General features: G+C 42.6%; 1 protein-coding gene across 2 annotated transcripts in view; it reads left to right on the forward strand.

Moving 5' to 3' along the window:
- The window catches only part of SPIRE1 (spire type actin nucleation factor 1), a 207,449-nt gene that overhangs the window by 69,712 nt on the left and 122,057 nt on the right, over positions 1 to 15,680 (forward strand). For both annotated transcript variants that reach the window (XM_032789634.2, XM_075062929.1), the window contains exon 3: positions 11,111 to 11,344. In XM_032789634.2, the coding sequence (XP_032645525.1) occupies positions 11,111 to 11,344 (234 nt within the window). The remainder of the gene's footprint in view (positions 1 to 11,110; positions 11,345 to 15,680) is intronic.

Raw genomic sequence — 15,680 nt, forward strand, 5'->3', positions numbered from 1 at the left:
GCTGGAGCCTGAGCTCTAGGACCCTGTGAAGTGGGAGGGTCCCAGAGCTCAGGCTTCAGCCCAAACCCTAGTGTTTACATCACAATAAAAAAAAAATTCTACTAAGGCTGCTAGCACAGGCCAGCTACAGGTGTCTTATACCATCTGGGTGTCTTAATACCCAGAGATATACCCTCCGTGTACCTTTCCCAGACTTGAAGAAGAGCTCTGTGTAGTTGTAAAGTTCATCTCTTTCACCACCAGAAGTCGATCCAATAAAAGATATTATTTTCGCTACTTTGTATCTCTAATATCCTGGGACCAACTCGGCTACAATGACACTGCAAAGAACAAAGTGTGTGGTGATTCTGCATCCAAGGATATCGCTATTCTGTTAGGGATATCTTCTGAAGATCAGTATGACTTTGGGAACTGGCTGGCTCTAGAACTATATACACAAGGTATTTTATACTTGTCCTGGAGTTTATATGTTTAATGCATAAATAGCTTTTAATTGGGATTAAAAAAAAAATTCTTCTAGAAGAACGGTTGAGGCTTTGACTCTTCTGAGATTGTGTGAGGTTGTTTCTCAATTATAGACTACCTGTATATGAATGTTGGTCAGGGGTGAAAGTAACTTAAAGGACTTACTGGTATGCTGGCGTCCTGAGCAAGGGCGTGGCCTCAACTGGAAGAGGTGTGGCCTCCACCGGAAGAGGTGGGGCCTTTCAAGATTTAATGGCCTTGGGGATCTGGCTGTGACCCCCACACCACGGAAGCCGGTCCAGTCCAACACGGTATATTGGCTTTTACCGGTACGCCGGACTGGACCGATTTACTTTCACCTCTGATATTGGTTTGAAAGAACTGGACAATGGATAAAATCCAGAGAATCCAAAGAGTTGAATAGCTCCCACAGGGGTGGCTATAAGCTTCACTTTACCTTTGGATCTGGAGTGAATATTTCAGAGATCAGACCACACTTATTGGATTTGTTTCAACATAAGAAGATTCCTCCCTCATTATATCAGCACTAAAGTGTCTCATCCAACCTTGGTAACTGATGAATTCTGTGGATTTATGCAGCTTTTGTAAAAGAGTTGCTAAATTATGTTTTGGTTTCATTTTACCATCACTTCTGATCTTTGGGGGATGCTCTCAATTTCCTGACCCCTTGCTGTAACTTGTTTGCTTCCTTAGTTTTTTGTAGCTGGTCTTTTTTGCTATCTGAGAGCCAGGGCTTGTTAGATTTGATTCTAGTCCAGCACCAAAAGAATTACGGCTAGATCAAGCAGCCAGTGACATCTCTTGACCTGTGAGGCCTGGAAATACACACACAAAAATCAGTTTTTGTATGTGGATTGTATATCTCCCACAGAAGTATGGCTGATGCAAAATAGTTTTATTTGCCCTTGACTATCAATGCCAGAAGGGAACATTCAGGTAAATGCTTCAGGGTGATTAAGAGTCTGATGAAACTACAACTAAATAGACAAGGTAAGCTGTATTAATCATTTTTTTTTGCTATAACAACCATGGCCTTTAAGAAACAGAATGAGAGTATCCAGATTCTTTACTTTTGATTTTTGAGATCCCAGGGCCTCTAGTTCAGAGGTGGGCAAACTATGGCCCACAGGATCCTCCTGCCTGGCCCTTGGCTCCTGGCCCTTGAGCTCCCCGGCCCCTCCCCTGCTGTTCCCCTTCCTCTGCATCCTCAGCGTGCCGCGCTGCCGACGCAATGCTCTGGGCGGCCGGGCAGCACAAGTGCAGAATGTGGCCTGACCCGGCACTTGGTGCTGCGCAGTGGCATGGCTGGCTCCAGCCACAGCTGCTCTGCTAGCCACTGGTAGCATGGCAAGGGGGCAGAGAGCAGGAGGGGTTGGATAGAGGGCAGGGGAATTCAGGGTGGTGGTCAGGGGGTGGGGGTGTGGCTTGGGGTCAGGATGGTCAAGAGGGCGGAGAATGGCGGGGGTTGAATGGGTGCAGGGGACCCAGGGGGCAGTCAGAAAGTGGCGGGGGTTGAATGAGGCCGTCAGGAAGAAGGAGTGGTTGGATCGGGCAGGGGTCCCGGAGGGGGATATTCAGGAATGAGAGGAGGGGTTGGTTGAGGGTTCTGGGGGCGTTCAGGACAGAGGAAGCGGAGGTGTGTGTGGATGGAGGAGTCCTGGGGGTGCCATGAGGGAACGGGAGGGGTTAGATGGGGCAGGAGTCCCGGGAGGGGCCATTAGGGGGCAAAAAGCAAGGGGGAGATAGGGGGCAGGGGCCGGGCCACCCCTGGCTGTTTGGGGAGGGACTCTAAGTGGAGACAAGCCCATTGACTTAAGTAGGATCAGGGCCAAGGCTCTTGATGGTTTTAAGGCCACGTCTACACTACGCGCGAAAATCGATTTTAGATACGCAATTTCAGCTACGAGAATAGCATAGCTGAAATCAAATATCTAAAATCGATTTACTTACCCGTCTTCACCGCGCGGGATCGATGTGCGCGGCTCGCCATGTCGATTCCGGAACTCCATTTGTTTTGGTTGGTCCGAATCGATCTAGCGCGCTTTGATCGAATTATATCATCCTCCAGATCAGACACATATATTGATCCCGAAGCAATCGATTTTAACCGCGCCGATACGCGCATAGTTCAGATGGGTTGTGTAGAATGTAATATGTGTGTCTGTATGTAACAATAACAGTACTTAACTTCTGACAATTCTGGCTTTGTGGACAGTCTGCATAGCGAAGATCCTTTATAGGAATTTCAGACCTTACTGGAGTTTGCCCAATTAAGACGGGAAACTAAGTTGTTACTCTTTAAGGATGAACAGTCATTGAGAGAAATATTCTTGAATGTAAATAATAACAATAATTATCTAACTCTGAGGTTATGAGGTGAAAAAAATACGAAAATGATATTTGTGTTCCAATCTCATTTTTTTTATAGACAAGGAAATTACGCATTCAGATAATGAGCCAATTCTGCTCTCATTTACACTAATAAATGACCGTGTTCACCCGCAATAAATGACAATTGACCATCGCTCATTTTGCACCCGTGAGAACTAAACACCTACCTATATCGAAAACCTACCGACCGCCTATGCCTACCTTCATGCTCCAGCTTCCATCCCGGGCACATCACACGATCCATGTCATCGCAAGCACTGAGGTACAACGCATCTGCCTCTAACCCCTCAGACAGAGACCAACACTACAAAATCTCCACCAAGCATTCTCAAAACTACAATACCCGCACGAAGAAATTAGAGAACAGATCACAGAGCCAAGACGTTTACCCAAAGCTTCCTACTACAAGACAAACCCAAGAAAGAAGAAACCAACAACCCACTGGCCATCACATACAGCCCCAGCTAATACCCTCCTCCATATTATCAGGGATCTACAACCATCCTGGACAATGATCCAACTTTCACAGGTCTTGGGTGGCAGGCCAATCCTTCCCACAGACAGCCCCCAACCTGAAACGTATCTCACCAGCAACTGCACACCGTACCATAGTAACTCTAGTCATGACCCACCATGCAACAAACTTTGATGCACATCTGCCCACATATTACACACGACCCATCACAGGACTAACCGATCAGCCACACCATCACTGTTCATTCACCTGCACCGTACAATGTAATAACGCCATCATCCACAGTGCCCCTCTGCTATGTACATCGGCAACTGACTGTCACTACGAAGATAATGACACAAATCATATATCAGGAATGGCAATATCAAAAACCTGGAGAGACTTCAACTCCCTGGCCCACTATAGCAGACCTTAAGGTGGCACATCCTGCAGCAAAAAAACTTCAGACCAGACTTCAAAAGAGAACTGCTGAGCTCTAGTTCTTTTGCAATTTGACCTCACTCCTGGACTAAACAAAGGACTGTGAATGCTTGCCACATACAGAACCAGTTTCTCCTCCCTGGTTTTCACACCTTACTGCTAGAAGAGGGCCCATCCTCCTGATTAACTAACCTCGTTATCTCTAGCTTGCTTGCTAGCATCATATATACTACCCTGGAAATTCCACTACCTGCGTTGTGAGAAGTGGTATTCACCAACAGCGACCTCGACGCTCCAAAACGTCTGTTAGTCTATAAGGTGCCACAGGATTCTCTGCTGTGTTCACCCGCACGATCTCTGTACCTAAAACGTAGGCAACAGAATATAATATGTTTGTTATTAGCATCTGGGATAAAGGTTGAAGAAGACTACATTACTTATGAGCATGAATGTATTTATAAGTAAATTACAGTGTAGTTCTTTCTCTCTTTTAGAAGCAAATGAGTCAAAAGATGTTGAAAATACTTAAGTTTTATATATTTAATTTGCTTTGAAAATGATTGGTTAAGGATCCCCTTTTATACCCACTTAAATCTGATCGAGAGCTATTATACTCAATCTGTACGCTTTATACCTGAATAATAATATAAAGCATATATAAATAATATATGCATGGATTGCACAAGCGCAATATGAATGAATCATGGTATGCTCAATAAGATTATTTTGAAAGAGAACTACTCTGGATATTACAAAGACATTTTCATAGATTAGGGTATGTGTACTTTAGATCAAAATACCATTCATGTTAGATAAGAGAATCTTACAGGAAAGGTAGGGTGTGTGTATTTAATCTTTTTCACCTTTTATGTTCTGTTAGACATGGCACATACTAGTTTTTCTTTTAACACTGAAGTTATATTTAGTAGCAAGGTGCAATATATTGCAGAAACTAGTATCTCAGCTATTTTTATGGTAAACCATAACGCCCCAAAGTTAAATAATATTTCATCCATATGTCCAGGTAGTTTCATAATGAGTAATTCATTTGATTAACTATATGTGTTCCAAATCCTAGTTGCCCAACTGCAAGTAGTTGAAAATTTTCTTTTTTACCAGCTCGACAACCAATGTTGCATGTTTGCCCCTGGTTACAGCATCCATTTCAGCAGTATATCCCTGTCTGTAAAATGGGGATAATATTACCCTACTTCCATGGGACTGTTGTGGTGATAAATGCATTAGTATACATGAGGTGCTTCAATATGGTTTATATAAGAATGTAGATATTTCTGCTTAGAATTATGAAGGGCATTGGGGTGAGTAACCAAACTCTGTGTTTCGATAGCTCTTCAAATTACCGTATAATAAAACTGTTCACACTTTTTAACAAATGTAATCTGATTTGACATACAGAATTAGATACTGCAGAAGCAGATATAGTACTATGTTATAAATAGAAAAAATAACCTATTACTGATCTAAACTGAGACAGTTGGTCTTCTGTAAGTTCTTAAGCAAGTTTGTGCTGTTTTAGTTGCATTTTAAACTTTAAAATATAAGTGTATATATTTAAAAGTGTCTCCAGTTGTGAGAGCTGAGCAGTATTGTGTCAGAACAGAGTTACTTGAGATCCATAGGTGAAATAAGTGTTAAGTATTCTGTATTATTTTTATCATTAGGCTTAATTGTAAAATGCTGTTAAAATTTGTGAGGAATGGTGCAATAGAAATGCAAATATTTTTGTAACTAGATTGTGAGCCTTTAGATCACAGTGGAGAGGTTCAAAACTATTTTGCTGACCTGCCTTGGCAGCGAGAACAGTTGAGCCTCTTTAGTTCCAACTCAAGGATACAAAAGTCCAAGTGGCTCTAGTCTGAGTAAAAGAGAGCTACAGGGAAGGGCAGGAATTTTGCTAGAGAAAGTCCTTTTATGTTTGTAAGCAGAGCCCTCCCTTTGGGATTTGTTGCTTTATTTAAAAATAAAAACAAACCTCAGGAAGATGGTGAGTTTGCAGACATTACCCCATTTTGCATGTGATGAGTATAGGGGAATGGCATGCAGACTCGGCCTGTTTGCACATCAATTTCAGTAAGTCTGAAAAGTAAACAGGTTGAAAAAAATGCTGATCTAGTTCCTAAAATAAAGAACCATAGATGTTTAAGTTCATATTCATTTCAGTTAAACCTTTTAGATGCGTCCTAAACCAGTATATATATTAGGGAAAGCTGCAGGGTATTCTCCCACCTCCATGCAGCCAGTGGCCTGTGCTCCTCACTGCCATGGTGGAACTTCCACATTTATTTATTATTAAAAAAAAAATTCAGAATTTTAAAATATGCACAGAATTTGATGCAGAATTCCCTCAGGAATATGGAGCACTGTACAGCTGTGATGGTGGGACTGTGAAGGGTATGCTGGACTGTAGGATATCTGTGAGTGGGGGAGCTGAGCAGGGGGTATGGCCTTAACATTTGAAGATTTTATTTTAAACCAAGCAGTTGTAAATTGATAGCACTGAAATAATTACATTGCACTGAAACAATTGCCAGTGCCAACAGTAAACGATGTGTTTGCCTAACTCACATCATTTTCTGTGGCCTGTACCAAGAGTTTTAGAACTTATTAGTTCTCGGCATTTCAAAACTTTAGCAGAGGATTTGCTCTCTACATGTCAACCAGTAGCTGAATAACTTTATAAAATTAAATTAGGGAGCTCACATTATAATGGTTTACACCTTCACATTAAGTTCCCTTGAAAGTCATGGCTTCAGACCAGGAAAGAAGCTGTTCCCACAGGCTGAATTTGTACTCCGTACTGTGCTTAAATATTAGATCATTAGTGAAGGCAAGTGGAGAGATTGTGTGCGCACGCAGGTCTGTTTGTGTGTGGGTGAGAGAGAGACACAAATAGAACACGCTGATATTAGATAAACAATAAAGCAATAGTCTTAAATCCAACTCCTACATATAAAAAAAATCAGATTAGTTCAATTGATGTAGATAAAATTAGGCTTTTCATTCTGTACATATATTTCAAGGACACCAGTACTGACCCACTTAATACTGTTTTGTTTGTTTGTTTGTGTCTGTCTTTCTCAATTGTTGTAAGTCTCCATACTGGCTATTTTGTGAATATATAAAAATCTGAAAGGTTTTATGGTTTTGTTTGGATCATATGGCAGGCACTTATTTGTGTTTCTATAACTTCCATGGTAAATTAGCATTGGTTAAAGTGTCACATGTTTCTATTACGTTTTCAGCAGCAGCAAAGTAGTTAATGCAAAGTTTCTCAGTTAAAATTTTCATTGCTGTGTCATAAGAAGCCGAAATGGAGACACTGAAACAGAATGGATATGTTGCTAAGTATGACAAAATAAAGTATTTGAAAGGCAGGAAAGTAGTTTCGAATAGTTTCTGTTCCGGCTTTTGTGTCAGGCCATCTCTGCACGTATTATGAAGTCTATGCTTAGCACATAATAATGCAGAAGCCATATTACTGGACTGAAACAGGAACAGTATTGGTACATCAAAGAAAGCAGCAGCTGTCATTGAATTTTAGTTGTAGTACTTGTGAAGTTCTTAATCCCTGTTCCAAACCAAAAAGAGAGAACTTTCCCTTTTAAGCCTGTTTTGTTGTGTGTTCCAAGAAAAGTGCTGATTCAGTCCTGGACCTGAAGACTTGTCACACAAAATACTTTTTTTTACATCAAATTAAACACCAGGAAAAAAGGATTGAACAGATAAAACTTCTTAGATTTTTGTTTTGAGGAAGCTAGACAAAATTTATACTGTGCGTTCACATCAGATATTTAAGAAATATTTAAGCAGTTGTTACACTGCTCTTCATTTCACTTGTATTCCACTTGTTGAACAAGACTAACCTATTCTATCAAAAGCATTTCTGTGTGCTGTCCAGCAAGTACTTAAGACAGTATAAAATGTTTATGGAGGTTCTGCTAATGATATAACTGAACTTGCTGAATGTTATAGATTTTAAAGTGTGCCTGACAGGTGCTTCCAAATGTGGTTTTAACTCTTCTTAGATTGTTTCCTTTCAGCTATTAAAGCATTACATTAGGGGTGGCCAAACCGTAGCTTGCGAGCCACATGTGGCTCTTTTACCATTAAAGTGCAGCTCGCGGAGCCCCCTACGCCCTTCCATTCTTCACCTACCAGACTGGGGGTGGGGCAGAGAAGCTCAGGACCTCTGCCTTGCAGCAGGGTGGTATGTGGTAGGGGCTTCTGCCCAGCGAGGAAGGGGAGTCTTGGGGCTTCATTCCTGTGGGGCACAGCTGCCAGGGCTCGGGGCTTCAGCAGGAGCAGGGCTGAAGCCCCTGGCTCCTGGCAGGTGTGCCCAGGCTCTTGAACTTCTGAAGAAGAGGGAGGGATAGCTCAGTGGTTGGAGCATTGGCCTGCTAAATCCAGGGTTGTGAGTTCAATCCTTGAGGGGGCTGCCAAGGGATCTGGGGCAAAAATCTGTCTGGGGATTGGTCCTGCTTTGAGCAGGGGGTTGGACTAGATGACCTCCTGAGGTCCCTTCCAATCCCAATATTCTATGATTCTGTGTTTGTTGAATGTGACTCAGAGGGCCAGTAAATTTGGCCACCCCTGCATTACATGTTGAGGATATACGGAGGTCCTTAGTGAAAGGAGCTATGCTTATAAAATGTTCTTTGCTTTATTACAGTTGTCACATTTTCAGTCTTTATATGTTCATTATGAACGTTTCCCAAAATCTTACTTTGAATATCTCATTAACAGTCATTCCAAAATAGGAATGCACAGCTTTGCTTTGTAGTTTTCTAAGCCAAACCAGACATGTTCATGAGACTATCAAATATCTTTTTTAAAGCTGCTATGGAAGAATGTAGGAAAATCAGTATTATTCCATATAATTGTTAAAATATTGGAAAATATAATAAATATATTAGGTGTATAAATCTGCCTTTTTCTTGCCCTTAATGTGCTGGTGTTTTAATTTTTCACTGTGAAATATGGACAGTTTATCAATGCATTTTATGTTGAGGAATATTTTTTGTTTTGTTGGAAAAAATAAATAGCAAAGTTCTGCATTTCAAGAAGGATTACTTACTAATCATGGTACAAATTGCCACTAAATTCTGCACCCGTAGCAGTCTAACAATTTGATGCTCTCTACTAATGCATTCCCATGTCTCACTAGAGAAATGAAGCATAAAACTGCTGGTCCGTTGCTGGTGCGTTACATTTTCTGACTGGATGTGATTATGATTAAACTGTTTGAATTCCCCTACTAAACTATAATCCATTACAGTAAGGCCTCTTTGAAATATTTTACTGTAGTAAAATAAGTAGGTTATTAAATTAAACCTTAAAAAAAAGTTTAAGATGTGAGCATTGCTCCTTTTTTTTTTTTTAAGTTTTTTTTTAGCTAGATTTATGTGGAATGCCAGATTGGGGGAATGAAATTTACTTATCAGCATTGAATATTTGAAAATATCTGCTTTTGGAAATAGTTCCATTACTAACTTCTGTTCCAGGGCTGCTGTTCTCCTGCAGTGGAGCCTGACCATTTAAATCAGGGGTCTCAAACGCCCGGCCCACAGGCCATCTGTGGCCCGAGAACCTCCCCAATGTGGCCTGTGGGGCTCCAGCAATTCTGGGGCTGGATCTCTCTCTTGGCCCCACCTGCCACTCCCGGGCGCTCCCCCCCCCCAACGCATCCCCCAGGCGATTTAAAATGGCCCAGGCCCCACCCACCATCGTCAGCACAGCGGAGCTGAGCAACTTCCTGCCTGCTTGGTCCACATGGATGCTGCCCCTCCCTGCAGCCCCGGGGAAGGGCTGTGCCTCTGTGCGCTGCCCCACCCTGAGTGCCCCTGTGGCCAATGGAAGCTGCGGGGACTGTGCCTGGGGGCAGCAGCGCGTGGAGGCCCCCCAGCCTGCGCCGCCTTGGAGCCCCAGGTAAGCACCACAACCCTGACCCCCTCCCATAGCCTGCATCCCCCTCCTCACATACCCCTCCCACCTTCATACTCATTCCCACAGCCTGCATCCCCCTCCCCACATACTCCTTACACCTCCATACTCCCTCCCAGAGCCAGCACCCACTCCCCAATATCCCCTTTCGCCTCCAAACTTCCTCCCAGAGCCTGTACTCCTTCCCAAACACCCACTCCTGCTCCCAAACTCCCTCCCAGAGCCTGCACCTCCACTCCCTGTTCCAGCCCAGAGCCTGCACCCAGCACTCAAACTTCATCTGAGCCAGACCCCTTCCCCCACCCAAACTCCCTCCCAGAGCCAGCACCCCAATCCCCTAACCCAAACTCCCTCCCAGAGCCTTTGGCAGGTGGGGGGTGGAGTTTAGACGGTTGGAGTTTGTGGGGGCAGGTTCTGGGTGGCATGAGTGACATTATTGGCTCACTGGGAGGATTTGAGGACTGGCACTGGCCATAAGGTGAACTGAGTTTGAGACCCCAGATTTAAATAATACCAAAGTAGCCATCAGCTCTTATGTATGACTTTTTTCCCTTAAGATCTTTAAAGTGCTAGGATCTCCACTGTCTCTGGTATAAATAATAATTAATGTAAAGAAAGAAAAGGTATACTTGGCACTTGGGAGCATTCAAGCCAATTTCTCATTACTAGGAAAAACTGAGAAGGTCAGGGACTGTATAATAGTAGGCATTGTATAAACAATAGGGCCCTGATCTCAGTTGAGGTCCCAAGGGGCTACCAAATTACTACTACTACTAAGAACAACTAGATTTTCCCACATGGGATCTCTGTGTCTTCATCAAGTAAGCAGTCCGAGTGGTTTGATCAGAGCTCAGTTAAGTTCTGAGTTAAATAGATCCTCATAGCTATGGCCAGTCATCCCTGGAAGCAGTGAGGTGGTGCAAGTCATTACCACTTGTGGAAGGAGTGAGGTATCTTTTCTTAAGTTCCTTTCTTAAAAAACAAAACAAAAGGAGGATAAGAGTGCATACATATACCGAACATTTTTATACATACCTAAAAAAATATTTTGAGCAGAAACACTTTTAGGGAAAAAAATTCAAAATGGTCCAACTTTGTTTTTAAATTATTTTGTTTTTGCCTGTCAAATTTTAACATAAAAAAATGTAGCATGACATATTTTGCTATTAGGCGCTGTATGTTGACTTGCAGAGCAGTGATGCAATGTGGAGGGTCACTGCCCTCTTTAATTTGGATGATCCTATAATAACAATCTTAAATCAGCGGTTGTAGAGTGGACAATTTACCACTCGTTGCTCAGGGATGTTTGTGTTCTTACACTTGCCTACTAGTTCATCGAAGTGATGTTAATAATAATGTTGCTTCTTTTCCTTGTAGATTATTGAATCACTGGGGATTATTATCTATAAAGCTCTGGACTATGGCTTGAAGGAGAATGAAGAGCGAGAACTAAGTCCTCCCTTGGAGCAGCTTATCGATCACATGACCAATACCGTGGAGGTAGATGGGAGTAAAGATGAAGGCTATGAGGCTCTGGATGAAGGCGTGGAGGAAGATGAAGATGAAAAAGAGGAAGTTGAGGTCATTCAGTCCTATAAAGATGTCATGAAGGTACAGTAATGGCCAATTTACATGGCACTTTGCTGTTAAAAACTCTTTTCACAACCACAAAATTTTATCAAGTGAACTTTTATGTTGGCATACAGCCACTGCAATTATAAAATTGCTTGTGTGTGTGCGCACTTGGCTCCTTGTGTTGACAGTGTGCCTGCTCACCAGAAGTACTTGTATCAATTGCATTGTCAGTATGGGGCATTGTGCGACGGCTCCTGAAAGCCAGTAACAGTCAATGTAAGCAACGCAGTGTCTGTACTAACACTGCATCAACCTAATTATATTAGCTGTGATTCTACACTGCTTGGAGAGTTGGTGTTACTAAATAGGCATAGAGAGGCACTTATATCAGCAGGAGCCAAATTTAAGTCACTTCCACAGCCAGGTCAATGCAAGGCAGCTTACATTGACCTAACCTTATAGTATAGACCAGGCCTGTGGCAACAAGTCTGTGTTTTGTGCTATCTTCAAACATGATACTGCCAGTGTGGTAGTTCAGTTTCCTTAGGTAATACTTGTTTGCAAATGTAATACACTCATAGTATTTCATCTCTGACAGTAAACAATAGAAAGGGAATGATCAGCTAGCATTCCTGATACTTGATATTGGGACAGTCTAATTAGTCTGTTCTGATTTTGTCCTCAAACTGGATGTTAAATCTTTTAGCTGACATCTACTTAATTCTTTCATAAGCACCTTGAAATGAGAGAGGTTGTTTCAGTGACATGTGCCAGCTCATTACTCCAATGTTCCTGTAGTTATGTTCCTCTTCCCCCCACTCCCTTCTTTACTGAAGGGAATGCCTGTTCTTAAGAGTAGTTCTTTTGTACATAGTGACTCAGGGTTTCACTCTAAGGTTTGTGATGGCAGTTTTTAACCTGACTAGTGACTTTTGGAAGTAACAACTTATGAATTTTAAGTACAGTGCAATTTCTAATGTCAACATTGCTGCTCTTGGCAATCATTTCAAAGTGATTAATTCTCTATTTTCCAGTGAGGAGCCTTTGACAGAGCTCTTAGAATTGTATATGATCTCTTTTATAGTCGTGAAGAGGATAGAAGTAAACACAGACACTAGATTTTCACATTGTTTTTATTTTCAGTAGTGCAGTCTTCATAATACTATAATCTATTTCCTACATTGATATTGAAGAGGCATTTAGTATAGACTAGAGAGTGGCACTTCATTGCTCGTGTAGGTCGCACATTGTTTGTTGTTCACTTTAAGTGCAAATGGATTTTCAGGTTTAAGCACCATCTCAGGCAAAATCTTGGCTTGGATGCCCCTAGAATGGGAATGTAGCTGTGGAAGTGGACGCTGGAAGAGTTGTAGTAGTAATGAATTTCCCATTAGAACAGAATGGACAAAGTTTGTTTCAGCTAACAGACTCCACAGAAAAGTATACACTCAGAAGCCCATTGAAAGTGGCCTCTTCTGGTCTTCTGCAAAGATACTGGGGAGGGAGAGCAATGCTGCAGGGAGATTTGGATGGGAGTAAAATTTGCTTGGGGATGGTAACAGGAAAAACATTTTTCCCAGGGTAAACACACGTGTCAGATGTGGCAGAAAAGTATTTTTTTCAGTTGTGAAATATGTGCAGGCTACACCTTCCTTTATCCAGTGACTACCACACAACAGCATGTGATCTTGTGACCGTGAGACTCAATTATTGTAGTTCCCTGTGAGCATCTCTTACAATAAAGTTTTCTCCTTTGCTTGCAGCTTGTAGAGAATGCTAACACAGGTTTATTTGCTGAGTTGAGCAACTATTATGTCTTGCCCACCCTTCAATTTTTATTGTCTGCCTGTAAAGTGGGAGATTGACTTTACATTGTCCCTATTGATTTTTAAAGTCCTTAACCGTATAGTCCTTGGTTATATACTAGGGGTCACACATTTTGTAGCTTCCATAGGTCAAGCTCATTACGTATACTGTATTCCTCTGTTCTCCCCAACATGCTCCCTGTGTGCCACATTCCCATCTCCATCTGTTTCAGGGACTCCCTGCAACTCTCCCCACCCCCCACCACATGCCTGGAGCTCTGTGTGTCCCCTGTTTTCCCCATGGCAGGGGTTCTGCATGCCATCCCATTCCGACCTCTACCATCTGCCATGAGCTCTGTGTCCCCCATGGTCTCCTCCCTCCATACCGTTTTCCTCACTATTGTTTCCCCATGCTAGGGGCTATGTGCGGCCCCTTTCTTGCCTCCCAACATATCAGTCTCCTGTATTTTTCCCCATGCCAGAAACTCTATATGCACCCTTATTCTTCCCCATCTGGGAGTCCCTCAATTTCCGACTGCCACAACACCCATCTCCGATGCTGGAGTCCCCCATTTGCCCCTAGCCCCACGGATTCGTGCACCCATTACTGCCATCCCCAAAACCATTATTTTATGTCTTCTTTCTCTCTGGGAGATGAGTCACTTTGGGTGTCAGTATATTGAATTCTATTGGGAGGATGGACAGAAATGATATGTGGTATTGTTATGATGGAAGTAACAGCCCCCCCCCCCTTCCCCAGCACACACCCCTCCCCAAAGATTTAATCATGGCATTTCCCGTGACTTTTACTAAAAGTTCCTGTGACTAAATCGTAGCCTTACTCATGTTGCATGAGTTATGTCCAGTAAAAAAAACAGTGAAGACAAGACCTTTTAGCAGAGGTATAGTGCCTACCTCACAGTAAAACTGAAGTGTCTTGTCTTTACTGTGTCTTTACCTTGAGATAGCTCACACTGTTGGTTATCCGGCGATAAAAAATGCACCTTTTATTAACAATGAAGACAAGTCCTTAGAGAATCTAAAATTAGGGTTGCAGACTCCAAGGATACTCAGGAATTTACTTCTCTGGGCAGTTTGAAATAAAACTTTGTTTAGGACCAAGAATAAGGGCATGGCGTTAGTTGAACCCCAATGTCTGCTGGTCCCTAGTGACCTTGCTTTAGCTGGCAAGTATCTATTCACAGAGCTGGGAAAAGGACAAACGGAGTACAGCTCTGACAAAGAACCACTTTATGAGAAAGATGGTGTTTTAAAAGAATATGGAGAAACTTCCATACAGCTGCTCTGTATTCTTTAGTAGCCATTTGGCTATATCAGGGGTTCTCAAGCATCTTGACACAACAACACCCTTCTGACAACAAACATTACTACATGACCACAGGAGGGAGGCTGAAGCCTGTGCCCACCCAAGCCCTGCCACCCTGGGCTGGGGATGGAGGGAGGGACGCAAAGCAGAAGCCCAAGCGCTTCAGCCCTGGGCTGCGTAAGGAGTCCAAAGCTGAAGCCCCAAAGGCTTCGGCCGTGGGTGGTGTGGCTTGGGCTTCAGCCCTGAGCCCCAGCAAGTGTAATGCCAGCCCTGGTAACCCCATTAAAACGAGTCATGACCCACTTTGGGATCCTGACCCACAGTTTGAGAACCACTGGGCTATATTCTCTCTTGAGTCCAGTAATGTCCTCTTTCACACACCAAACTGCTGTACAGATTATCTCTCCAGCATTTAAAGGTCCACTTGCAAAGGAGATTTTGTTTGCCCCGCAGATTACTAATGAGTTTTGATACATTTCAGGCACAATGGCACTAGGACAAATGGGAAGAGGGGATGACAGCAGTGGGAACTGCATGTCTTATGGGATTGCTTACTGTGTAGTAGAGTTTTTCCCTTCTAAATTACTAGTTCAGACTTGACTGAGGTGGCTGTTGGCCAGAAATAATTAGCATCTAACAGCTGCTTCATGAATTCTGTGCTGATGAGCTGTGCCCGTTTCCTAAGGACAGATTGTCATTTCACAAAAACAGCTGTTTGCACCCTCACTGACCACCTCATCAGTGAAGCACACGACTCAAAAGAGCATGGACTAAGAACTACTTCCTCATCCTTCGCAGTGGCCTTCCCTATATCACTGTTGAGGCACAGTGAGGAGAGTGGCACTGCTGCTTCCTACCTGTTATGGACAAATGCAGGCCTTAATTTTTCAGTTCTGACAAGCAGGCTCAATTCATGATCAGTAAGCTCACTTTAAAAATGTCAGTATGGCAATTTCCTGATTTGTGTGAAAGTTGATATTTTCTTTTGGGACTTATACATCATTCACAGTATTGTGTGATCTCAGGGATGCTGTGTGAAAGGTTGTAAACAAGACAATTGTTGATACTTTGTCTTTTTGTTGTATGAATGGTGACTTGTATATCTTTGTTCATAAGAAAACATTAGCCAGAACAAATTGTGGCTGCTTTCAAACACCATACATCAGAGATTTTAATTGCTGTTTTTTAAAGAGACAATCCTTAGAGTAAGTTTAGATTCGAGATTAGATGGCTCATAAAT

This window comes from Chelonoidis abingdonii, chromosome 2 (genome assembly GCF_003597395.2).
Source record: "Chelonoidis abingdonii isolate Lonesome George chromosome 2, CheloAbing_2.0, whole genome shotgun sequence".
Taxonomy (NCBI): Eukaryota; Metazoa; Chordata; order Testudines; family Testudinidae; genus Chelonoidis; species Chelonoidis abingdonii.